Source organism: Dermacentor andersoni, chromosome 1, assembly GCF_023375885.2.
Source record: "Dermacentor andersoni chromosome 1, qqDerAnde1_hic_scaffold, whole genome shotgun sequence".
Classification (NCBI taxonomy): Eukaryota; Metazoa; Arthropoda; class Arachnida; order Ixodida; family Ixodidae; genus Dermacentor; species Dermacentor andersoni.
The window spans coordinates 95,296,258-95,323,519 of NC_092814.1; the positions used below are offsets into that span (position 1 = coordinate 95,296,258).

The window sequence follows — 27,262 nt, forward strand, 5'->3', positions numbered from 1 at the left end:
TAATGACTCTCCACCACGAACTTAGCAAGATGATTGTGCCTGGTCTTCCGGCACAAGCTGCTGACCTCCACCGTCTCTTGGAAACTTACCACGACATTTTTGACTGTGACGGCCAGCCTTTAGCCCAGACATCGGTGGTCACCCATTGTATTTACACTGGAGAAGCCAATCCAATACGCCACCGGGCCTACCATGTTTCACATGCTGAACGACAAGTGATACAACGAGATGTCGACAAGATGTTGACTAAAGGCATTATCGAGCCACCTTGCAGTCCGAGGGCATCCCCTGTTGTTCTTGTCAAGAAGAAAGACGGCACTTGGTGCTTTTGTGCAAATTACAGACACCTCAACAAAATCACATGCAAGGCTGTCTACCCCTTGCCGCGTATTGATGATATCTTGGATTGCTTGCATGGAGCCAAGCACTTTCCATCGACAGACCTCCGATCAGGCTATTGGAAAATTTCGGTAGATGACATGGTCCGTGAGAAAACGGCCTTCGTAACAGTAACACCTGACAGCCTCTACCAATTCAAGGTTATGCCATCCGGCCTTTGTAATGCCTCGGTAACCTTCGAAAGAATGATGGACTCCTTACTTCGTGGCTATAAATGGTCCCCATGTCTGTGTTATCTAGACGATGCCACAGTCTTTTCAACAGCTTTCATGAGTCATCTAACGCGTCTATCAGCTAATCTTGCTGTTTTCTGCCGTGCCGGCCTGCCAATAAACTCATCCAAGTGCCACTTTGGACGCTGTAAAATTACCGTTCTTAGCCCTCTCATCAGTGCCGCTGGCGTTCAACCCTACCCTGACAAGATTCGCGCTGTCCAGAACTTTCCTATTCTATCTTCCACTGCAGACATAAGAAGCTTTGTTGGGCTATGCTCGTATTTCCATCGTTTTATCAAGAATTTTGCCGAAACCACTTGCCCACTGACCGACTTGCTTAAGAAGCATATTGCTTTCACATGGAGCCTTACTCAAACCAAAGCCTTCTCCACTCTAATATGCTTGCTCATGGCTCCACCATTGCTGGCTCATTATGATGCATCTCCCACTCCTGAACTTCACAAGGATGCCAGTGGCCAAGGAATTGGGGCTGTACTTGTTCAATTGGGGCTGTACTTGTACCTGTCACCTGCTGAGAGGAATTTTTCAATTACCGAACGGGAGTGCCTGGCATTAATTTGGGCAGTTGCCAAATTCCGCGCCTGCTTGTATGGCCACACATTTTCTGTGGTTACCGATCACCATGCCTTGTGCTGGCTCTCCTCAATTAAAGACCCCGTTGGACGATTGGGTAGATGGGCACTACGGGCACTCGAAGAATATTCATTTGATGTTTTATACAAGTTAGGCTGTTTGCACAAGGACGCCGACTGCCCCTCCAGTCATCCTATCGACCGTCCTGAATATGATGTGCAAGACACCGACTCTTGTGTTCTGACCATTTCTAATCAGCACGACATCCGCACTGAACAACGGCGTGATGACTGCCTATGTGTTCTCATGAATCGTCTAAATTCTGGGCATTTGAGGCCCACACTGCTCATGTTCGTGCTCCGTGACGACGTTCTCCACTGTTGGAGCTCTTAAGCCTTGAGGGACCAGAATTTCTACTCATTGTACCATGCCATCTCCGGATATCAGTTCTTCAGCAGTTGCATGACGCCCACACTACAGGCCACCTCGGCGTTTTGCGTACTTACGACCGCATATGGCGCCAGTTCTACTGGCCAGGCCTGTGCTGCTCTGTGCACTGCTACGTTGCAGCCAGTGTGCTCTGTCAGTGTCGTAAAAAACCTGCTGTGCTGCCCGCTGGATGCCTTCACCCGATCGATGCGCCCTCAGAACCATTCTTTCGCGTTGGTCTCAATCTTCTCGGCTATTTTCCGACGTCGAAATCTGGCAATAATTGGGTCGTTGTCGCGACTGATTATGCGACCCGCTACGTGATCCCCCCAAGCTTTGCGCACAAGCTGTGCGAGTGAGGTGGCAGATTTACTTTTACATGATGTCATCCTCCATCCCGGCTCACCCCGCCAGCTCCTCATTGATCGTGGCCGCACCTTCTTGTTCCAAGAAGTTTAAGACGTTCTTCGCTCCTGTTCTGCCAAGCACAAGCTTTCCACCGCTTACCAGCCGCAGACAAATGAACTGACAGAGCTGCAATTGCACGTTGACAGAAATGCTGTCTATGTACATTTCTAACGGCCACCGTGATTGGGACAGCACATTACCCTTCGTGACCTTCGCCTATAATTCGTCCCATCATGAGGCCATTGGCTTTTCACTCCTTTACCTTCTGTTCCACCGCCACCATTCCATGCCCTCTGACACACTGCTTCCTTCCTCGACGAACACTACTACCGAATATGCTCAATACATGTTCAGCTGGGCTCACAAGGCACACCAGATTGCTGGCTCCCGGCTCACTGAGTCTCAAGTCGCACAAAAGATCCAGTATGACAGCTGACATAGGGACATTTGATTTCCTCCTGGCTCCGTTGTCCTCCTATGCCGCATCGGCTTGTCCAAAAAGCTGCTGACATGCTACACGGGGCCCCACACGATATTGCGTCAGCTTGGCAATGTGAACGTGATCACTCCGCAGGACTTGTGTCACCCCAGGACATTGTGCATGTGTCCTGGCTGAAGCCTTACTTTGCCGCAAGTTCACCTCCCTTATAGTCGGCGCCAAGACAGCGCCTTTCAAGGAGGGGGTTATGTCGCAGCCCAAACAACAGTGGCCCCAGTCAGAAAAAGACGATCTGACCTATAAAGGTGGAATCGATCTCGACAGCAATCTTGTTTATGCATCGTTCTCTCTCTTGTAAATATTGTAGATACATCTTTATGTGCGACTTCTGCAACGTAACAATATATTAATGTCATGAATCTGACCTGCCTCGTACAAGCGGCAACCTTTCCCAAGAGAAGACGCGAGAAAATGCGTTTTCCATTTCATCAGGCCTTAAAGACTACAGCGTGAAATGACTGAAAGCCCCATGTCCACCTCCACCCCGTCGTCTGCATCACATGCCAGTGCTCGTACTGCTTCCGTTTGCGGCGCTGTTTGCCAGCGCGCTGCTGGAGTCTTACAATGGCTGCACTGTGCCTATTGCGACCTGGCACCGGGTGCCCCAACACCGTCTCGGATGGTGGATGCCACCCGCTCAGATGCTGTGTGCAGCGAACAGGGTAGAGCAATTTCACAGAGCTCACGTCTCCTCGCATCTGCCTGTTTTGTGCCTGTTTTGGGTGTTGTTTTTGAATGCTGGATGTAGCAGTCACTCATTTGGCCTGAGGCTTTTCGGAGCTGCCTGTCGCACGTGCAGGGACACAACCTGGTGAACTACGGCAGTGAGGTAGGTGTTGCCCTTCTCGTCCCTCATTCTAGTCACCTTCGCACAAATTGAAATTACTTGTTCAACTCAAGAAAGCGAGCTTTGTTAACGTGAACTTAGTATCTCAGTAGCCGCCCGATATTTTGCTAGTCAAATTGAACATTGTGAAACGTGGGCTGCGCGAACACATAATTGCTTGCCCATGCACTACATACTTCAGTGTTTGACGAGTGTGTTGAGTGTATGCACCGTGAGCGGAGTCATTCCTGGCTTGCTGCCCTCTGCACATCGTCTGCACTGCCACCTGCTGCCTGGGCTATGATCGAGTTGGGTTATGATTTTGGCGCAGTGGCCGCCTTTGTTGGCTTGCAATGCTCAGCACCTGGCACAGAAGCCAGCAGTCACCAGTGGCTGCTGCGGCTTTCTCGGCAGGAAGGCGTGTCGGTGCAAGCGATGCTTGCTTGTGCCAACTACTACATCGCCGTTTCCCAAATCCTGGCATAGAATTGTGCTGTTGAGTCTACAGACACACTATGTGCAGAGTTGCTGCTGTAAGCAGTGGACGCCAGCGGCCTACCCCAGAGACACTGTCGGCGCGTGTCATGGGCAAAAGTGCATGGAGATTTCCTTGGCACGGCCACTACCACATGTACTACTACTTGTTCGCAAAGCACACGTTGATGTTAGACCTTGTGCCATGTCTTATCGGAGTACGTAGCGTACTAAGGCTGGGGAGATCGAGTGTCCCCACAACAATTATGCATAAACAATTTGGGCCTGAGGCTGTAATAGAGAGGCATCTGTCATTCAAAAGCTTATTTCACACCTATAAGCAGTCTGCTCAAACTGAAAGCTGTAGCAGTACTAAGATTTATTCTGGAAAAGGCGCGTGGAATAAACAACAAGGTAGAGAAGGAAGACTTTGTCATACCTCATCAGTTTCATGTGCCTTTTCCAGAAAAACTCAGTAGTGAATTGCCCAGTTCACCATTTTTTCTTTTTAACTCTGCAATTCACTTGCAGCAGGTATGAAGGAATGTTCACAACTACATTAATCATATGCTACAAACTGTATACAGTAGACTTTTGTTAATTCAACTCCGGTTAATTAGATTCTTTGGCTGAATTGAATTCTGGGGTTTTACGTACCAAAACACCGATTTGATTTTGAGGCAGGCTGTAGTGGATTAACTTTGACTACCTGGGGATCCTGCATGGGCCACGGGCGTTTTTACATTCTACCCCCATCGAAATGCTGCCACCGCAGCCGGGATTTGTTCCTGCGACCCCGTGGCCAACCACTAGGCCACTGCGGCAGGTCGATATTGCGGCTAATTCGATCCCAACTGAAGGTCCCGGTGGGCGCCCACACATTTTCATGAGCTATAACTTCTGTTATTTCCATTTCAAAATTGGCTTTTGCCAGATAATTCGAACTTAGCTATTCAGCTTCACCGTGATATGGCCATGTTATGTGGCGAAGCATACCAAGAATGGAATGGTAAAGGGCCACTGTCACAAGACATATTATGTGTTTCTTAATTATACAGGCAAGCATGCACCATCTCTGGTCAAAGTAGGAGCACCTAGACGCCTAACAAGCATACCAGCAGCCATTGAGAGCTGTTTCTCATGTTGCTGTGGCAATTTGAGCCCTCGTTTCACCCGCCATGCAGGTCTCATACATGGAACTGTTAACGGGGCCTAATACAAGTTCTTTAATTATATGCATGTGCATGCACATGCCATGCACAGAGAAGCGCGGAAAAGCCATTTATGTTTTGGGAAAGCTAGTGAAGAGGAAGGCGGGAAGATGAAAGACCTCTGAAAGTGAAAAGGGATGTTTAAAGCCAACAAAAGAGCAGGGGTTTATCTAAAAGTCTGAAGGCCTGCCAGTAAACTTATTAGGCATCTAGGTGCTCGTACTGTGACCGTAGAAGGCACATGTGTGTGCGTAAATTATGGAAAACATGTTATGTCCCATAACAGTAGCACCTTTACCCGCTTGGTATGCTTCACTGCATAACTTTAACGGCAATACAGTCAAATCTCGTCACTACAAACCCCACATTAATGTATTTCTCAAATTTACGTATATGTTAAATATCCCTGCCAGATTGCCTATATTCCGTGGGGATGCGCGACTCTCACGCATTCCCTGATATGTTGTTTTCTCGCATAGCTCCCGTTTTCCGTAACCTGGCTTTGCTGCGTGGCTTTACTGCGGCAGTCGGTATGCTTGCAGGGTAGTACGAGAGATGGCGCGAGTGTTGCTCTGCTAACGCCACCTCACGATGGGGTCACTTAGGCGCAAGAGGGAGAAGGCTCTTCCTCTTTGGCTCGGGATCGGCAAGCGACGTGGACGTTCTGCACATGCGCCGATCCATGCTTCTGCGAGACCGTCTCGCAAGGCTTACCCAGGAATGGACGAACACGATCATTCAAACCCACCACCGTTCGCGTGACTATACACGCCAACGACCAAACGTTGGTGTCCAGCATGGGGCAAACACATTAGCTCGTTATCCGGTCGCGGTGAGTCGAACTTCCGCAATTTGTCACGCACCCAACAGTATGTTTTGTGGACAGCAACTCGCCTAGCAGGCATTAATCTACGAAAGGTGCAATAAGTGCCCTTGTGATTGTTTGCACTACTGTGTTGTTGTTCCTTTGTCCCAAGAGCACGGGTGAGAGCCCCACAATTTTCAATGTAAGAAAACTCAGTGCACTTCCAATTTGTGAAGAAGGATGACCAGCGAAGCTGTGTATGTGGGCCTCTTAATGACAAACTGCACCTCCGATGCGGGTCGGCCCGGCATTGCACTATCTTCGGGATCGGCCCACGTATGGGGAGTGCTTAACACCTGCTTCACCTACGCCGCGGGTCGGCCCGGAATTGCACTATCTTCGGGATCAGCCCACGTATGGGGAGTGCTTAACCGCGGCGGCCCACGGCGGAGGTGACCGACCGTATGGGAGTGCTTAACCGACCTGCGGCGGAGGTGAAGCAGGCGTTAAGCCTGCTTCACCTCCGCCGCGGGTCGGGCCGGTATTGCACTATATTTGGGATCCGCCCACGTATGGGGAGTGCTTAATGCCTGCTTCACCTCCGCCGCGGGTCGGGCCGGTATTGCACTATCTTCGGGATCCGACCACGTATGGGAAGTGCTTATGCCTGCTTCACCTCTGCCGCAGGTCAGCCCAACATTGCACTATCTTCAGGATCGGCCCACGTATGGGGAGTGCTTAACACCTGCTTCACCTACGCCACGGGTCGGCCCGGAATTGCACTATCTTCGGGATCAGCCCACGTATGGAGAAAGCTTAACGCCTGCTTCACCTCCGCCACGAGTCGGGCCGGTATTGCATTATCTCCGGGACCGGCCCACGTAAGGGGAGCTTTTTGCTGACGACACGAAAATTTCCTCGGAAGGTAGAGGTATACAGCTTCGCTGTAAAATATTTCAGAACTATGAATTACAATACAGTGCATAATTCAGAATAAAGCACATAGTTTATTTTCCGCTTTACAACCAAGGAATAACAGTATTACGAATTCGGCTAAAAGTAACAGCGCCACAACTCTCGCGTGAAACAAACTGAGTGTGCAATAGCTATCATCATCATCACCACATCGAACGCCAACTGCTTCCCCACAAACTTCACCAAGAACTTCACGACAAAGGTTTGGCGATGTTCGCGCGAGATACAATGATGAAGCCGCTAGCGATGGCGTCAAGAAGTGAAAGCAGTTTTCACTCCAGGACAAATTGGACATATTGAAGGAAATCAACGCAGGGAAAAGGCAAATCGAAGTGTGCAGACAATGTGGCATTGCCCCAATGACTGTCGCAACCATTTTGAAAGACCAAAACAACATTGTCAAGCTTCACGACTTGCTCCTACGAGGAAATGGCTGCGACTGGGAAACTGTCAAAATGTGCACCAAGCTGTTCTCACATGGTTCAAAGATACCAGGCTGCAAAACGTTCACGTGTCTGGCCTAATGCTCCAAGAAAAAGCCTGCAAATTTGCCGATGCACTTGAAATAACTGGGTTCGATGCCAGTGCGGGTTGGCTTTTTCGTTTCCGCCAAAAAAACGAAATAACTTGGCAGGTAGTGTCAGGCGAAAAAAAGGTTGCTGACAGAGAAGGCGCGGATTCCTGGTGCAATGATCGTTTTCTAGAGGTGGCTGAATCGTACTCTGAAGAAGATATTTTCAACGCGGATGAGACTGCATGTTTTTATCAGCTCCTGTCAAACTGGATGATGCACTTCAAAGGGCAGCAGTGCAAAGGAGGGAAAAGTCACATCTTTGCGTGACAGTCCTGCTCTGCTGCAATGCAACAGGCACGAAGAAAATTAAACCGCTCGTCATCGGCACATACGCGAAGCCTCACTGCATGAAAAACGTCATATCGTTACCGTATGACTACCGCGCCAACAAACCAAGCCTAGATAACCAGATAACTTTTTTGCAAGTGGCTCAACAAACTCGACAACCAAATGAGAAGGGATGACGGAAGAATTCTACTGGTTGTCGACAACTGCTCTGCTCATATTGTGAATGTTCGCTTGATGCACATTCGCTTGAAGTTTCTGCCGCCAAACAACACGTCCTTGCTGCAACCCCAAGACCAGGGCATTATAAAGAGTATGAAAACAGAATTTCGTAAGCGCCTTGTGCAACAGTTGATTATCAACCTAAGCCTAAAGCAGCCGACTGCAACCAATATTCATCAGGCAGCGGAAATGCTCATAGGAGCTTGGTGGAACTTGAAGGCATCTACCATTAGCAACTTCTGGCGAAAATCAGGGCTCGTCAAAGTGCCCATGCAGCTTTAAGATGACCCGTAGGTAACCAAAAACAACCTAGGAGACCTGTGGACTGAGGTTGCAGAACTGCTGCCTGCCGTCTCTTTCTTCAACGACTGCGTGGAGAGCGACAGCGCAGCAATAACGGCGGCGGACCTGACAAAGCAAAAGATTGTTAACTGCACTCTAAAAATCTCCAGTGACGATGATGAACCAAAGGAAGACGACTGTGGGTAACCGAACACAGAAGATGAGATCGTGTCGAACACTGATGTTTTAGTGCACATGAACAAAGTCCGCACTTTCATCGCTCGGTGCAATGACATACCCGATGAGGCATTGCACAAAGTGGAAGATGTAGACGCATTCCTAATTGGTCGCGCGTGCTGCACGCGCCAGAAGAAAATCACTGATTTCTTCAAATAAAGCAGCTTTGAAGTGAGCGAAGCATTTTTATTTGTGAGTATGCTTGTCTGCACACGCAGCTATTGCAAAGGTACGCAATTTTCGTTCCTAGGTTTGCCCACTGGCTTAAAACCGCAAGTTTTTCGTTAGAACGGTATTTCAAAATAACGAACGATTTTCGGCAGTCCCACGTGAATCGTTATATCGAGATTCGACTTTACTGCTAAGTGAATGAACTGTAAGTTTCGATGATGTTTTTTTTTTTTTTTTCGTTTGTTTAGCTTGACCCGCCGGATAATTCAACCAGTTTCGTCAGCCCCATCAGGATCAAACTAACACAAGTCGACTGTATGGTTTCGTCAGCCCCATCAGGATCGAACTAACACAAGTCGACTGTATGATGGTCCGAATGATTTATAAGTAGGGCGTGCCAATTACTTGAAACTTTGTGCCTTGACACTTAAGAGGCAAAACAAATAAATAGCAAAGAAAGCCATTATACTTGCACGCACCTGAACATGGGTGTGTTCTGGTCACTGGGTGGCGCAGAATGAACCCTCTGGATGTGGGCACGCAGGTTGCCCCTTTGAGAGAAAGCAGCTGAGCAGAACTCACAGCGATGTGGTCTCAACCCACTGTGTTTACTCAAGTGAATTTGGAGAGCTCCTTTCTGATTGAATGTCTTGTGGCAAATCTTGCACTCAAAGGGCCGCTCTCCTGCACAAAAGGATATTCAGCTCATCACAATGCATCATCACAATATACTAGCACCAATATAATTTGAAGACATTTCTGTTGTGTTGGAGCAAATATTTTTTTGCACAGCAGCAACTGTTTTTGCTGACTAACCCATGGTGAATTCGCATACCATGTTTGCACAAATCAACCACGAATATAACATTAAGCGAGGCTTTTAGCCCAAACTCTGCTTAGATTAATCTGTACTCTTTTTTTGGGCTGTTTTGCACGCACAGCCAATAGCGGCCCCTTACTTTGGTTTCACTAAATCTAAAATGCCCATTTAGTGTTGTAACTATAATGGGAACTAAGGACACAGAATATTTGACCAAAGCCATAGTCTAAAACAGAATATTTTAGCAACCCATGACATGCGGTCTGCTACACTTATGCATGCCCGTGCAGGATCAATACACAGGCACGCACCAATACACAGGCACACATCGGTGCCTATGAAGGCCCACATCATGTTACCACAACATGCTGCACGAAGGGGCCAAATGCACATGCACCAGGGTAGCAGCATCAGCAAAGCCTATGTGAGCATGCACTGCAATTGTAGGCCTGGCCCTATATCCTTTGTTGTGCTTTCACTTTCTTACAGAACACAGATGACTGAGAATAATCATAGTACACAGCCTCACTATCGTGCATTTCACAGGTTCCCCCAGAAGAGGTCTATGGAGTTTTTGTTTTTAAAGATTATTTAGTAGAAACCATGTCATACCATGACATGTCAAAAAGGCGAATGTCTACCACTCTACATCAGATGGTAAAGAGTATATGACCTTTACCATACCATGCATGGATGTGTACAATATCACATCTAAGTGAGTACACAACTGAAACTGACAATCTTTTTTTCTTTTAATTGCTTCTAGATCTGTTGGTAGGAAATTTTTTTGTTAAAACAAGCCAACAAATACGCATATGTATTTTTATAGAGATAGCAGGCAAAATTTAGTTTCTTTATAGGCATTCTTGTGTTTAGCTAAGACACTTTTCTGTATCCTATTTCCACTTACCAACCTAACCTATCACTTCAATAAAAAAAGTTACCAGCATCGATTCTGAACTCATTTGTCACATTGGTATTCCTTGAGTGAATTTATCATTAGAAAACTGTTCCTTTGACTTCAGACTTCACTTGTTGCAATTACAAAATGAAACATCACACAAAGTTTTATTTACTAAACCTTTGTTGAATTCAATGTCCAACTGTAATGCATAATTGGAATACAAAATTATGGGTTTTTACGTGCCAAAACCACTTCCTGATTATGAGGCACGCTATAGTGGAGGACTCCGGAAATTTTGACTACCTGAGGTTCTTTAACGTGCACCTAGATCTAAGTACACAGATGTTTTCGCATTTCGCCCCCATCGAAATGCGGCCGCCATGGCCGGGATTCGATCCCGCGACCTCGTGCTCAGCAGCCCAACACCATAGCCACTGAGCAACCACGGCGGGTCATAATTGGAATACCATCATGTGCACAAAAGGTATTTCATCAATACATTTCATCATACTAGTTATAATCTCATAAATCAGGATGGGACGTTTCAGCAAGAAAAGCATGTTTTGCATCTGTGTACACTGGAGCGCCGGTTATGTGTCGCCTGATTTTGCAACGTCCTGTGTTTCACGACAGATTAGTGATGTCCTGGTGAACTACCCACACAGACAATGCAACAATGCTTTAAAAACCTTGATTATACAATGCGAGATTAAACACACCCTGTCTCATACGACGATCCGTGCAAAACTGCAAAGCCAATGGCAGGCATGTGACAAGTGCCGCCATCCTCCAGCAGCTCTCTTGTGGCGCCATCCCCTCTGTCAGGAGAGGGACAGCACCCCTTCGCATGTGGAAAGCTGACTGGTTTCCGGGCTCACTTTTCCTTCCTTCACGTATGTGGCCCCCTCATTGTCTGTCTCTCTTCCCCGTCATCATTTCGCTCAAGCACCGGCCGCCTTAATCCCTTCTTTGTTTTTTATGTTGACTGCCCGCCCTGGTACCTCTATGTTCCTTTTTTTTTTTTTTTTTTCGTACCAAGCTCACTATCTTTGCACAGTACCAAGAGAACTGCCAGCTATATACTTCAACACGTGCAGTGCCGAGTCTTGCGAAAGTGAAACTACATGTATCTCCGAAGAATGCTGCCCTGCGTGTATGGAAAACACAAAAACATGTGCAAGGATAGAACCGAAAAGCCACCGGAAGGCATGCAGATCGTATTAAATACGCGAGTATACATGCACAGTTCAGAGCTTCGTCTACGTGCGAGCATACAAGACTTCTCATGCCACAGATGGTACTGTGCCTGTGCCTACATTCGCGGATGTGCTACGCAGCATCGATGAAATTCGGAGGTTTCTCTGCGCAGGCGTTGCTGTAGGTAACCTACTTGCAGACACTGCTGCACTTGAAATGAAGCTGTTGCTGAGTGGCTATAAGAAACTGACAGATGTCTTAAAAGTGTGTCGGTGAGAAAAAAAAACATTTTAGCATGGTGGCAGGTGAAGTATGCAGCACCTCAAATAAAACGTGACTGGCACCTGCAAAGCAGAATTCTTTTCACATTGACTTTATTGGTGGTTTTTGTTTCCGAGTGCTGCTGAGCATTAGCCTATAGCTTAAATTGAAGCTCCTTGCGACACTGTCATGTAGAGTCATGAATTATAGACATAATTTTTGTTGGCCGGAATATATGATGCCCGGATTACACGACATTCTTGCGCAGTCCCGAGAGAGTCATATGATCAAGGTTTCACTGTACAAGGTGTGCTGGCCAATACCAAGCCAGTATGTCCAAAAGCATGTCATACATCACAAAGCTAGGATTTTGGAATACAATCTACGCTCGTTACAACGGACTCGTGTACAAGTGACTTTCGGATATAACGGACCACATTTCAGCCTTAGTTTGTTCTACCTATTTTATTAATTCAATGAAGTTCGCTTTTAACGGACCACGGTACAATGGCCTATCAGCTACAGCAAAGAAATTAGCAAGCAATTTTTTTCAAGATCGGGCGTATAAAACAAACTTTTGCCATGTCGACATGGGCTGACAACTGACCTGCGAGGGTCAGCCGATGAGTATGGCTTAATATCGCGTGATCGAGGGATGAAGGCAGGGTGGAAATGTGCAGTCTTCTTTCACGTGCGAGACACGAGGGAGGGGGGTCGGCGAGAGAGAGGGGTTCTACTTCGGCGGCTGCTGCTTACAGTGCGGCCGCCGTATCTTGAAAGCGATCTGCGATGTGCACAAAGTGCACACAGTGCCAGTAGCTTTGTATGCGCTGTGCTTTTGACATTTAGTTTGCGTTGAAGCAAGAGAGCGCACGAAGATGAATTTGCTCGCTGCTGCTGCCGCCGTGCTTATCTTGCTTAATTTGCTATCACAATTGATGCTTCGCCTTTCAGGCGAAACTAAGACTTTTTTATTTTTCACTTTGTATCACTTTGGACGTTCGTCACTCACTCTTTACAATAAAGTTGTTAGACATTGCGATGTAACTTTCGGATACTACGGACTTTGCATAAGATGTACATCCTTTTTTTCGGATTATCAGGGTCTGTTGTAACGCGAGTGGACTGTATTACTTTAGCGCTGCACAGGCCAAACAAAATTAACAGAAGTGTTAGTGATTCCTATGCAGTAACCATAATGTTTCAAATGGGATTCTGGAGACATACCTGTGTGTATCCGGATGTGCCTCAACAGCTGGCTGGGCTTCTGAAATTGCTTTTTGCATGTTGTACATTTATGAGAGAATGATGAGCGATCAATATTTTTCTTGTATGTGCGATGGGAGAGGGATGCCCTGAAAATGAAAAATTATGAATAAAGAATCCTTTTGACTTCAATATACTAATAAAATTGAGCATTAGGCATCCTCACTTAATTTTGTAGTGCATTTTCATGTGCTCTTTAAGAAGCGGCTGCTTGCAGAACCTTTGGGGGCACTGTCGGCAGAAGTAGAACTTCACCTTAGAAAGCTCATCCTTGTGCTCCTGGGCATGGCGGTCAAGGCGTGCCTGCATGGTACATGGTGCAAAACTGTTGAGTACCTTTAATGCTTTAATGCACTGCTGTAATGCTAGTATGCAGTACTATTAGAGGCAAGTTAACCAATAGAACATTCAACACACACTTGTGTATGAAACAATTACAATCAACTTCATTACTTAGACACTGGCTGACTCAACTTTTTACTCAACTTTACTGGGTTCAAAAGTTCCAGTGTTTACAAATTTCTGTACTGGCAAAATGCTCTAAAATGCCATATGTCAGTTAAAAGATAGAGAAACAGCAGGGTGCAATATGTAAGTACATCAGCCTCACCAACTGTCCAAACACAGTAGTCTCCCTTTGAGATGAACTCGAAGGGACCATGAAAATTTGTTCATCTTATCAGAAGTTCATCTTAACAGAAGAATAATTGGCAATATGACCAGGTGCATTGAAATATCTTACTTCCACATGATAAATGAAGTAGACTTACAACTGGGGGGAAATGACATAAAAGACACCTATTTAGCTGAACTTAATAGAAAACTGTCCGCAAGTGGAACTGATGATGATGTATGGATTTCATTGGTGCAAGGGCCAGATATGGCCAAAGAGTACCAAGCCAAATATAGTAAGTGAAGTGCCGATGGTAGAAGATTACAAATGTCAGGGTTGCGAATCAGGATGTGAATGGTACATGTAACTTGGCTGTAGAAAGGCCTAAAATTAGTCGCTGTATAGTGCGTAAAATGTACAGGCATTAAAATAATGACAATGACTAGTGGCATATGGTATGAACATAAACGTTCCATTAAGGGATTATATGCTGAACAAATGAGTAACAGTAGCACTCATACCTCACCAGTGAGCCGTTCAATGCAAGGGCTGGGAGGCATCTGCTTCAAAAATGCTATCGTAGCAGCAGCCTCTAGTAAGAAAATGTGCTATGTATACCTTGGTCTGATCACTTGCAATGTGCCAACATCTCGCAAAAATGTTAAAACTAACTTCTTGTCAGATAGTGGTTCAATGCCAAAAACATTGCGATGTGGAGGGAAATGTGTTGTCTGTCTGCCGAGAAAAAGTACTTTTGTCGTTGGACTTCTACTTCTCGACACTCTAAAAGGACGTGAACAACCGTAAACGTCTCGCCACATTTATCGCAGACAGGAAGATCATCATCAGTTAATAGGTAGAGGAGTGAGCTCCATAAGTATGACCTATCCTATGGCAACAGAAAATTGCCTCAGTCTGTCATGTCTTTGTTAGTGGTGGCCAGTTCCCTACGTTTGGCTTGATAACATGAAGTTTATTAAGCATTTCAGTGTCCCACGTACGTTGCCAATGGCCCCTCAGTTTCTTGCGTAAGAAGGGCCTTAAATCTGCAACAGGTATAGCTAAGGAAGAATTACATGGTTTTATTGTCACTGTTGTAGCTATGCGGTCAGCAACCATATTACCCTCAATGCCTCTGTGGCCAAGTATCCAGCACAATATGATATCTTGATGAGATGCGTACAAAGTGTGGAGGATTGAAATAAGTTCAGTAAAGACAGGATTTTTATTCTTTCATAGAGGAATTAAGGCTTTGACAAAGCTCAATGAATCTGTAAATATTATTACTTTTTCTAGTTTTGTTTCCTTGACGTGCCGTACAGCCAACAAGAGTGCATAGGCCTCCGCCGTAAAGATGCTCGTTTCTGAGTGCAAACAGCCTAATTCTGAGAAGGATGGGCCGACTGCGGCATAAGAAACGTTACCATGCATCTTTGAAGCATCTATGTAAAATTCTGGGCATGAGTACTTTGATAGAATTTCTAGGAAGTGCGTTTTTATGTGTATTTCTGGGGCATTCTTTGTAACTTCTACAAAAGACACATCACAATCTATCAGCTGCCACAGCCATGGTGGTAATGGCTTGGCTGGAGCCATTAGCGAGTTTTCAAAAAGTGGCACAGCCATTACTTTGCTGAGGCTCCTCACACGCAGCGAAAAAGGCTATCTTCTCTCACCCTTGGACAATTGTGGAAAAGTGTAGAACAAGTTGTATTGTTTAGGGTTTCGTTACAAGGTTGTTCTGGGTTAGAGTGGGTTTTCAAGAAATACACGAAACTGGACAACGACCTTTGCAGGTGGAGTGACCACTCATTGGACTCTACATACAGACTTTGTACCGGGCTAGTTGTGAAAGCTCCTGTGGCCAGGCGAATTCCTAAATGATGAACAGGGTCAAGCATTTTTTAGGGCACTCGGTGTAGAAGATTGATACACCACAGCACCGTAGTCTAGACACAATCGTACGAGACTCTTGTAGAGATTAAGTAAACATCTTCTGTCACTGCCCGAGTTGGTGTGGGAGAGAATTTTCAGGATGTTCATTGTTTTCAGGCACTTGGCCTTGAGGTATGTGATGTGGGGGATGAAACTTAGTTTCGGATCGAGTATGACACCTAGGAATTTATGTTCTTTGTTCACAGGAATGTGCTGTCCTTGCAGTTCGATAGTGGGATCAGGGTGCAGCCCTCTCTTGAAAAAATGACACAGGAGCTTTTATGTGGGTTGATCTTAAATCCACTTTCATCTGCCCATTTGGATACTTTCATTAGTCCAAGCTGGACCTGCCTCTCGCAGACTGCAAGGCTACCGGATTTAAAACCAATCTGTATGTCATCTACATAAACAGAATAGAAAATGCCTGTAGGTAGTGAATAACGGAGCGTGTTCATCTTCACAATAGAAAGCGTGCAACTGAGGATGCCTCCCTGGGGTACTCCAGTTTCCTGTATAAATGAACAAGAGAGTGTGTTGCCTATTTTTACACAGAAAGTATGTTTCGTGAGGTAACTCTCAATAACGTTTAGCATGTTCCCCCTGATACCCATTTGTGACAGGTCTCAAAGGATTCCGTACTGCCACGTGGTGTCATAGGCCTTTTCCATGTCAAGAAAAATGGATAAGAACTGCTTATGCACAAAAGTATCACGAATATTGGCCTCAATACAAACGAGATGGTCAGTTGTTGACCGAACCTCTTTAAATCCGCATTGGTACGGATCAAGCATTTCATTCGATTCAAGGTAATGTAGAAGGCGACGATTTATAAGTTTTTCAAACAACTTGCACAGGCAACTTGTTAGCGCTATCGGACAATAGTTCGTTACTGAGACAGGATCTTTGCCCTGTTTTAACACATGGATGACAATGGCTTCTTTCCATGAAGATGGAAGATGCCCAGCTGCCCAGAGAGTATTAAAGAGTGCGAGTAGTGTGATTTTATTTTATTTATTTATTTTTATTTCGAGATATTGTCAATCCTTGGTGGTATGGTAAAAGGGGTGGGTCTTTTGTGTGTCTTTGTGAAGGTGTTTAATCATCCCGTACATAACTCTGTCGGGACCCGGAGCAGAATTCTGACATGTGTTTAAGGAAAGCTTTCAGCTCAGCAATGCAGAAAGGCTGGTTAAAAATTTGTTTGGGATACATTTGCAGTGGAATGGCTTCCATTCCTTGGTTTTTTTGTATTTCAGGAAAGACAAGGAATAATGCATAGAGCTAGAAAAACACTTAAAGTGCTCACCAAAAGAGCCAGTTTGGTCCTTCAGACTGTCCTCTTGTTCATTTACCAAGGGCAACGGATGGATTTGCTGTCCCTTCAGCCTTCCCAGCCCGTCCCATACTTTCACCTCCTGTGTGTACAAACTAATACCAGAAAGAAATCTCTCCCAGCTTGCCCTCCTTGCTTGCCTTCATGTCCTCCTTCCCTGCGATTTCATCTGTTTGAATGCTATAAGGTTTTCCGCATTAGGATATGGACGAAAAATGCCCATGCTTTGTTTTGTTTTTTTCGCACCTGCCTACAGTCATCATTCCACCAGGGGACTCGTCTTTTGCATGGGTTCCCATTTGTCTGCGGGATGCATCTTTCTGCTGCGTCTATTATAAAACTGGTAAAACACACTACTGTGTCGTCTATGCTAAATTCATTAATAAAATCTTTTGATATATAACTTGATTCTTTATATTGATCCCAGTCGGCAGATGATAGTTTCCACCGAGGAACATGTGGAGGGCATTCGTATTGCTGTATCAGGTTTAGGGTTACAGGGAAGTGGTCACTTCCAAAGGGATTTTATAATACACTCCATTCTAAATACTGAAAGATGGCTGCAGAGCCAACTGCTAAATCTATTGAAGAGTACGAATTATGTAGGACACTGTAATACGTGGGCTCTTTTATTAAAAAGGCACGTACCAGTGGATGCAAGAAAGTTTTCTATTAGCCGGCCTCTCATGTCACATCGTGAGTCTTACCACATCGTGTGGCGAGCGTTAAAATCTTTCACGAGTATGTAAGGCTCAGGAAGCAGATCAATAAGGTTATAAAAGTGTTTTCACGAGACGATGATTCGGGGGTATATAAATGGAACATACAGTGACCAATTCATTTTAAAAAATGGCCCGAACTGACACTGCCTCAAGGGGCACCTGAAGAGTGATGTGTCGGCAAGCTACAGACATGTCAGCTACTATGGCTACACTGCCGGAAGCGTTAGCCTCATCGCGGTCTTTTCGGAAGATGCTGTAATAATGAAGAAAATTGGTGTTCATAGGTTTCAGATGTGTCTCTTGAACACACCGCAACTTTGGATTGTGTTTGTGTAGTAGTTCTGTAATGTCATCGAGGTTATGAAGAAGTCCTCTGACATTTCATTGTAGTATTTGTGTTTCCATTATGATAAATGTGTTTTGTGCTGTGTGTTTAAGAGACGGAGATTAGCTCACGGCCCTTTTCAGGCGCCATGACGTGAGGTTTGTCTTTTTTGAAGAAATCGCAAGTCTTGCTGCTCCCTAGGTGCTGGCAGTGCTGTCTGGCTGGTTGTTGTGTCCATCACCTCTTGCGAGGCGCTGGCTTCCGAGCGCAGTGTTTGATGTGAAGGCCTCGACAAGTCGGACAAGACCTTTGAGGCCACGGGCCTGGAGGTCGATGTTCCCTTCTTCTGGGGTGGCGGAACAGCGCTAGCTTAGCAGCCAGGGGCCAGATGGCGCCACCGCCGGCTCATTGCGTGTGGGCCGGACAGCCGCCGGAAGCCGTTATGTCACCGCCCCCTGACGCGTGAGATCAGCAAAGGTGTTCTTGGGCAGGTAGGATACCCACCTGCATGCCTCCTTGAAAGTTATGTTTTCCTTTACTTTAATTATTACTATTTCCTTTTCCTTTTTTCATGATGGGTACAACCATGAGTATGCAGCGTGCTCCCCGTCACAGTTTACACAGTGGAGAGAGTTCTCGCAAGATTCAGAGGTATGTTTATGGGCACTGCACTTCGCACAAGTTTGGCAGCCTCGGCAGCTCTGTGAACTGTGGCCCAAACACTGGCATTTGAAACATCTGAGAAGATTTGGCACATATGGCCTAACATGGAGCTTGATGTGCCCAGCCTCGACGGACTTGGGCAGAACATTTGTGCCAAAAGTAAGTATCAGGTGTTTGGTCTGGATTTCCTTCTTGTCACGCCTCATCTTAATTCATTTAACGTTGATGATGTTCTGCTCACTAAAGCCCTCCACAGGTTCAGCTTCAGTCAGCTAAAACAGGTGATCATCTCAGACTACGCCACGGGTGGTATTCATAGTACGGTGTGGGGTTACTGTTACTTGGGCGTCTCCAAATGACTGTAGATTGGGTAGCTTTTCATATTCCTTACCAAAAACTTCGGTAAGAGACTTGGGTAAACGAGGAACGGTGAGATTGTTCGCGCGGGTTTGTCTGGTTTTTCAGAGTGAATTACACGAAAATGGGGAAAGGTTCTTTTTGACAACCAAAAAACTCGAAGACTTCATCAGTGCACCTCCTCTTCAGGGAGCTATCAGGTAGTGGAGGGAAAGAAGCAGCCATAAGCGAGTGTATTTTTTTCGGCAATAACTCCAGCCACCCACCGTGGAGCCCTACAAGGAGACGCTGCAGGGACTGTAAAAACAGGTCCTGCAAACGCCAGCTGTATGTTACCGCTATAACCGAATATGAAATAACCTACGTTGGCTATTCACACAAGGTTAACCCTTGCTGCCTGGAAAAATTGGAAGTAAGGGGAAGCCAGGAGAAGACAGGAAAGATGGAAAGTTAGAGAAAGACGAAAGTTGGAAGGAGAGAGAGACAGGAAAATGCGACTACCGATCTCCCCTAGGTGGGTCAGTCCGGGGGTGCCATCTACGGGAAGCCAAAGCCAAAGTGTTGCGTCCACCGAGGGGCCTTAAAGGTCCTAACACTCAGCATCAGCTCAACCCCCAGGATACCCTTTTCCCCGGATACGGCTAAGCCACGCACGGTTAAACGCGGGTCAGTTCTTGGTCAGTTGTACAGTCAACGTCCGATTTTTCGGGCTTCCTAGGGGCCGCGAAAATGTCCGAAAAATCGGGCAGTTCGAAAAAATGAATGCATTTTACTGCCATTCAAGGCTCAAATCGCCGCAGGCACATCCGAAGAGGCCTGCCGGTGCACTTATTAGGCATATCAGTGCTCGTACTGTGACACGAGATGGCGGGTACACGCGTGTATAATTAAGGAATACATACTGCATCCCGTGACCATTGCCCCTTCCCACGCTTGTTATGCTTCACCGCCTAACACAACTACAATGAGGCGAAGCTCACTTTTGGGAACCGGCATTATGCAACACACCGTGCTTTCCGAGGTTCGAAGCCAATCGCGAGGACTACAAAGGCGGAGTCGGTGCCATTGCTGACAGCGGCGAATTCTTTCAATGAAAAATACGGGGCTGAACGGCAAGAAGCTTAATAGCGAACGTCGAAGCAGCTAGGCCTAGCGTTTGCCGCGGTGGTGGCAACGGCTGCCAGCGGATCTGCGTGCGAGAGCGCCGTTTCGAGATGGCGAGGTAATCAAAACGGCGGCAGTGGTGGCTTTGCTTAATGCCGTTTCGGATCTGCGGTCACGGCAAAAAGTATGGCAAATCGTACGGCGAAGGATTCTTGTCTCCGAAATTTAAGACGTTCTAATACACCGACTCTATGGGGTACGTGGTGGTGCCGCGAAGCCGTGTGAATGTTCGGCCGTCCGGAAAGTCGGTCGTTGACTGTATGTACACTGGCAACTCCTCCATCAGACGACATGGCGTCAAAGACAATGCGTTACGATCCCTCTCTGTTACTCGAGCAAGCATTACCGCGACTTTCATTCCCTTTAATAAAATTACAGCTAATTTTCCCTGACAGAAGCATAAATTGCCTGAGTTTTCCCTGAGTATTTCCAGACTTTTCAAAATACCTGAGAATTCCCGGTTTTCCCGGTTGGTAGACACCCTGTCTATAGAGCAAATTCATGACTGGCTCTGTGCCAACCACATGCGCACAATAATGAGGGGCCCTTTTATAGCAAAATCAAACCATGCATGTTTCATAGCCAGCAATGCTTTTCTGCTCATTTGCTATCCCACCTCCGTAATTGCCAAGCTTCCTGGCATACCATCCTACTCTTGGGGCTTTTGTGGCAGGGCCCTTCACGAGATTATTCACCAACCCAATCTAGAAAATGTTCAGAATGCAAGCAAACATTAAGGTTATCTGCACAGCTCATATTTTTCCAGCGCCCTATAATTCAGCCTTCACATAATATGAATCTGCTCCACATGTCCTTCTAATGTTGAATTAACAGACCCTTTATATGAAATAATCACACCTCCACCTTTAAATTACCAATTTGTACAAATGCTATAATATATAAATGCAACAAACAATAAAATTACAGCAGCAGTAATGACTAACCACAGAGCAGTATACAAAAGCTGTTTTTCATTCAATGCCACTTATTCAATTCAAGGCGTACAGGGACACTAAAAAGAAACACTAAATCAATTTATACTGCTAAAGTATTTCTTTAAACATCTATTTTCACTAATTGCACAGTGATATGTTGATTATTAGAACAGAAAATGAAGGTCCAAGATCCAATTTTTTAACACTGTGTTGAAGCCCAACTGTCAGTACGTCGGTGTGAGATCACAGATTTAGAAGTATTTTTTTCGTACTTGGGCGACTGTGTCTAATTAAATGTTCTTCATACTTGCCAAATTCAGTTACGGGCTCTTTTAGAAAACAACATAGTCCATCTTTATGGATATAACATTAACTAGGCCACAGCAGACGCCTTCAAAATCCATGACGTCACAGTGAGCTCATGCAGGAACTTCCGCTGCCACCCATCTTTTGTTTTTTTTCGTCTATTCTGGCTTATTAAGCCTCTACTCATGGCAAAAATGCTTTTATTTGTAATGCAGAAAGGTAAGTTCAAATAATTTTTCCCTTCAATGCCCCTATAAGAAATCCTCTATGGAAAAGGGTATCAACTGCAGATAGTAAGAATCAATGACTTGAAATACAGTGTAACCTCAATTTAACAAACCTCGATATAATGAAATGCACAATGTAACAAACTGTTTTCATTTCCCAATCTAGTTCCATTAAGAATTGTGTATTCCTTTTTGCGATTTAACGAAGTAATTTCGTGACACAGTTCTGATACGTATGACGAAATTTTCAGCCATTTCAAGCATGTACTTGTATGGCTGGTAAATCTAGGAAAAGAACTATAAAAAATGTCAGCCAAGGAAAAGTTATTTGCAAGCGTTCTTCCACAGGAAATGTTTGAGCGATAGAAACAATGCTGAAGTGTGCACATTGGGACACAGCATGCAGTAAACAGCGTTGTGCCATTTCTCACATAACAACACGTGGAGAAGCAGCTCAGAGCGCGTGAAGAAACATGAGAGATGATGATTTCTTCAGTGCAAGGGGGGTAAGGAAGAAGTGAGCGCCCGGTGACGTGATGAAGCATGCGGTAGAGGGGAGTGGGGAGGGGGGAGTGGGTGGAGCAGGAGGTGAAGGGGACACATGCCAATCCGCTCTCTCCCCCTATCGTGCGTCTCCTTTCCTCTACCCTTGCTGTAGCTGTGCATGGCTCTTCATATGCAGGCCACACGCCATATCTTGGAGGTAATGTCCGGCAAGTCCAAAGGGCGAGCTGAGATGGTTAGTGCATTCATGCACATTTTGTTACGGCGCATCTAGTGTTGCCAATCGCATAATCTTAAGTTTCTAAGGCACAGTGCAAAGCGTTTGCTTGCATTGCAACGGCAAGAGTTCCTGGTCCTTGAGCTAGATCTTTGCCTAGGCATGTGTGACACCAATAGAACTATGAACCTTACTTTGTGCACTTTTTTCTTTGCTATTGCCATCAATGCTCCGCCTTTCTGGTGAAACTCCAGCATTCTTTTTATCGGGACAAATTTCAGAATTTTTTCGCACTTTTGTTTTAAATTTGAGGGCGCCATCCGCTGACGGCTGTGGGCACTAAGTGCAGTTAGCGACAGCATCTAATATTTACGGCACCACGTGACACAACATGCTAATTTCAGACACCGTGAGCCATACTGATGCACTGCTCTCGGAGCGATCTGCATAGCATGCGCTGGCGTTCATGAACACGCTATTATGGCCAGACCGATTTGTTCATCGGTGATTACTGACAAGATGCTATCCACCAGCAATGTTCTAGGAATTTGTGAAATTATTTTTGCAAAAACCTCTAATTAACAAAATTTGCAATTTAACTAAGTTTTTCACTGAAAGGACAACTCGGTTATAACAAGGTTTGAATGTAACGAGAAAAACAAGCAGCAACGCTTTACCAAGCTATGCCTTCTTTACTTTCTTTCTTTGTTTCTTTCTTTTTCTTACAAACAAAGTTAAATGAAATGAGCCTCCATACATGCAAAGGCTTATACAGGGTGTCTTAGCTAATGTCAGCGAAGCTGTTAAAAAAAAGTTAGTGCAATATATGATTATCACACCTATGATGTTCAGTTATCAGTCTTCTTCTGCCACCAAGTTAACTTTTGTGTCCTAATTATTTGAATAATTATAAAATATTGATTATATAACTTTTTAAAATTAGGAGCATGACTTTCTATGAGAAACCTGTTAGTGCATCCTAAAACATCCCAGTAAGACATTTTCAGCGTACTATGTCCTGTGCAGTTAATTTTTCTGCGCATTACTAGTAGCATGTAAAACACGAAAAGTGCCACATAATTATGCTCTCGTGCCATGACACCAGTGGCCCCAAAAGTGATGTTAAAGAACAAACTCCGCTCACTACCTGACTCGAGAATCGCTTGGTCATTGTATTTTATTCCCCTCTGCATCAGAAACAACAAGGTGATTACAATGTTGCGCATGTCATTACAATGTACAAAAGCAAAGACAACTTGGAAGCACGTAAAGGTGGCTTGCTTAGCATGCACTATAAAAAAGATTTCTCCCTATTTACACTACACAAAGGCTAGCGCAAAAAAAGATGCCAATAGAAATATGAAACATATCCACTCCGGCTTGCCTGTGTACTAAACTCGTCGCCACACTCAGCACAGATCAGATTCTCCTCCTTCTGGTGCAGCATCAGGTGTGCCTTGAGGCTGGCCAGGCGTGCAAACGATTTGCCACACTCTGGGCAGGATGGCTGTCCCGGACCCGGATGGGTGGCCATGTGCAGCCGAAGGTTCAACTCCTGGTTGAAAGATGCTTCGCACCTTGAACATTTGAAAGGTTTGTCTTCGGCATGTGCACGCTCATGCCGCTGTAGCTGGCTCCACTTCGGGAACTCCGTGCTGCAGACACTGCACTTGAATGGGCCCTGCAGAGTAGACAGAGTTGGCTCTACACGGCCCATTTAACTTTAACAAAGACGAGGTCGCATAGGAGCTGTGTGTGCTTTAAGCTCACAAGCAAGCTGGAAAGTTAACACTAGAAAGCTGCTCACAGATTTCTATCACATTTCAAATAGGAAAAATGTGTCACATGCTGTGAAGCACCATTCAAGCATGACACACAAAAGTAGTACAGTCAAGCCCAGATATAACAAACTCCTTCAATGAACAAAACGTGTCAGCTATACAAGGTGTCCCACATAATTTGAGCCAAGAATTTAAAAAGGAAAGGCGCGTCGGAAGCGAATTGAATGGAACGCATACTATTCACAACAGCCTATAGTTACTCAGACATTTTTTTGTTTTCCCCATAACTCACTAATTCATTAAGTTTAATTACCCAACTTTTTTAATTACTGGCTAAGGACCCCAAGTATGATATACAGATTTGTAGAGCACCTTCAGAAACCACCGATCGAGTTGTTTCCTTTATGATACATCTCACGTAGTCCTTTTTTCCGGGTTGCAAAGAAAGCCCACGAAATATCAAAAAAGCCACGTGACCGAGCGCTTGTGCAGTGTTATCGTGCTGCTCTCAAGCGTGCATTCAGTGAACAAGGTTGGCTCCGGTCGGATGACGGCGAAAATGCATGCTGCTGGCCGAGCGCTGCCAATGAGATAAAGAACACCCTTCCGCTTCCTCGTTGCCAGTCACGATGCAGCCGACCTTGTTCACTGAATGCACGCTTGAGAGTAGCACAATACCACTGCCAAACGCTCTATCATGGGGCTCGTCAGTATGCGCTGAACTTTCTTCTTTTCAATATCTGTGAAAACATTCTTCTGAGAGTTAGAAAAAGAAGCTGCCATTTCCTCACTCAATTGGGCAGTGGCGCACTGCTAGTCGGCGGGGTCGCACTGCCGCAGCAGCCTTTTACTGCTGCCAGCGCACCGCATCCATTTTTTCTCCACTGTGGCTTCGGCATAACAGGTTCATGGGTCGTTGGAATGTTATTTAAGCAAATACACTGGAATATAAAGTTTTGATCTCTAGAAATACAAGTAAAAGCCCACTTCTGAAGATGCACTAGACTTAACAGACAGACTATGCCGCCACCTCACCCGGGGCTTACCCGGAAGGAGGCAGTGTTATACCGGCAATTACAGACGGGGTCCCTGCTCACCCCGGTGCTAGCTAAACACGTGTGTCCGAGCGTGTACGCGAGTGACGTATGTAGACTGTGCGCTAAGGAGAGAGCCACCGCGGCTCACATCCTTTGGGACTGTCGTATAAATCCACAAGAAGCCAGCGAGAAAACGACGATCCCGCCGCAGCTAGAGGCTGCAACGAAGATATATGACCAAGATACACAACTCAAGGCCGGAGAGGCAGCGACCTCGCGAAACCGAGGAGAAAGGGGGCAGCACCCCGAGGAAGGGGGCGGCGGCCCTCTCGGATCCGCGGAAGTAGCGAGGAACCAAGCCCTCGAGGAGCACAATGCACGAGATTGACGTAGTGGCCGCGTCGCGGTAAAAGCTTGTCCTCCCTGCGTGGAGGGAGCCTAACCGACTCTGCAGGCATTTTCCCTAAAGTTGTTCTCTCTCTCTCTCTCTCATCAAATTTACAGTGAAAACACGATCGCAATAACTGTATGAAAATGTGTTACTCCTATGGGACGGCAGCCGGGAAAAGGAAGTATTATCCCGAGAAATTTATTATAAGATCAATAAGATTCCACTGCATGGATATGTATATATAATGACTAAAGCTGAAACATAAGAGTTCCTGCCAATTGTATAGTTATATGAATAAATCCACACTGAAAAAAGAACTTATTTTAAACATTTCAGCCGGATATATCCCACGCACGCGCGCTCACACACACGCACACACACACACACACACACACACACACACACACACACACACACACACACACATATATACAGTTGACGCTCGTTACGATGGACCCGCGTACAACAGACTTTAGGATATAACGGACCATATTTCCGCGTTAGTTTGTTCTACCTATTTTATAAATGCAACAAAGTTCGTTTTTAACAGAGCACGCTAGAACGGACTATCGGCTGATGTGGACGAAATTACCGGCAATTTTTGTCAAAATCTGGCTTATTAGACGGACTTTTGCCGTGTCGACACAGGCTGGCAACTGACTTGCGAGGGTTAGCCGATGATCGCGGCTCAATATCTTGCGCGTGAGGGAAGGAGAAAAGCGGAGTGGAAGCGCGCCATCTTTCGCGTGCGAGGCGGGGGAGGGGGGAGGCGAGAGAAAGAGGGGGGGTTATAGTCCTGTGGCTGCTGTTAACAGCGTGGCCATGCACGGGCATCGTATCTTGAAAGCGATCTGCAATGTGGACAAAGTGCGCCCAGTGCCAGTAGCTTCTTATGTGCTGGGCTTTCAATGTTTAGTTCACGTTGAAGTAAGAGACAGCACGAAGGTCAATTCACTCGCTGCTGCCGCCGCACTTGTCTTGCTTAATTTGCTATCGCAATTGATGCTTCCCCTATCAAGTGAAACTGCGACTTCTTTTGTTTGTTTTTTACTTTGGACGTTCGTCACTCACTCACTCTGTGCAATAAAATTGTTAGACATCGCGACCAAAGTTTCGGATATTACGGCTGTCGGATAAAACGGACATTTTTTTTCAAATTATCAGGGTCCATTGCAACAAGAGTCGACTGTATATACATGCGCCGCAATACCGAATTACCAACTCATCTGCAGACGATAGCAACCACATCAAACCTGAAAGGGTAGGCAAGGAAAGCTTCGATATAAAGACAACATGCCTTGCCAACAGGTGGCCCAACGTCGTCGACTTTTAGGACTGCAAGTGGCATTTTTTTAGCAGTGTCTGCTTCAGGCAGTGTAATCAGTGGCATGCCTGCAGGCACGTTTGTGCTCAACTCCATTAGAGGTGCTGTGCCACTGCTTTCCAAGCTAGCCATGTCTTGCGGTTGGAGCACTACCACTTGCTCTGTGTCATCATTGCCCTAAGAAAAGAAAAAACAAGCTTTGGTCATTGTCTAAAGAAAGGGAAAATATGTGCATCAAGCTAAGCCTGTTGTATTAGTGCCAGTAATCATAGAGAAGAAAGAAGGTTGACCGAGGGGCCCGATTTTTATTCATATTAATATTAATGATGCCAGTAATCATAAAAAACAAGCCTACATCCCATCCTCCTTACTTT

The 27,262-nt window shown here is 45.7% G+C and overlaps 1 protein-coding gene across 1 annotated transcript in view; it reads right to left on the reverse strand.

Annotated features, from left to right (window-relative positions):
- LOC126545794 (uncharacterized) overlaps positions 1–27,262 on the reverse strand; it is a 155,956-nt gene that overhangs the window by 110,245 nt on the left and 18,449 nt on the right. The window contains exons 4-8 of the mRNA XM_050193791.3: positions 26,862–27,065; positions 23,740–24,036; positions 13,221–13,357; positions 13,016–13,143; positions 9,086–9,290 (exon numbers count right to left, since the gene is read on the reverse strand). Coding sequence (XP_050049748.1) covers positions 9,086–9,290; positions 13,016–13,143; positions 13,221–13,357; positions 23,740–24,036; positions 26,862–27,065 — 971 coding nt within the window. The remainder of the gene's footprint in view (positions 1–9,085; positions 9,291–13,015; positions 13,144–13,220; positions 13,358–23,739; positions 24,037–26,861; positions 27,066–27,262) is intronic.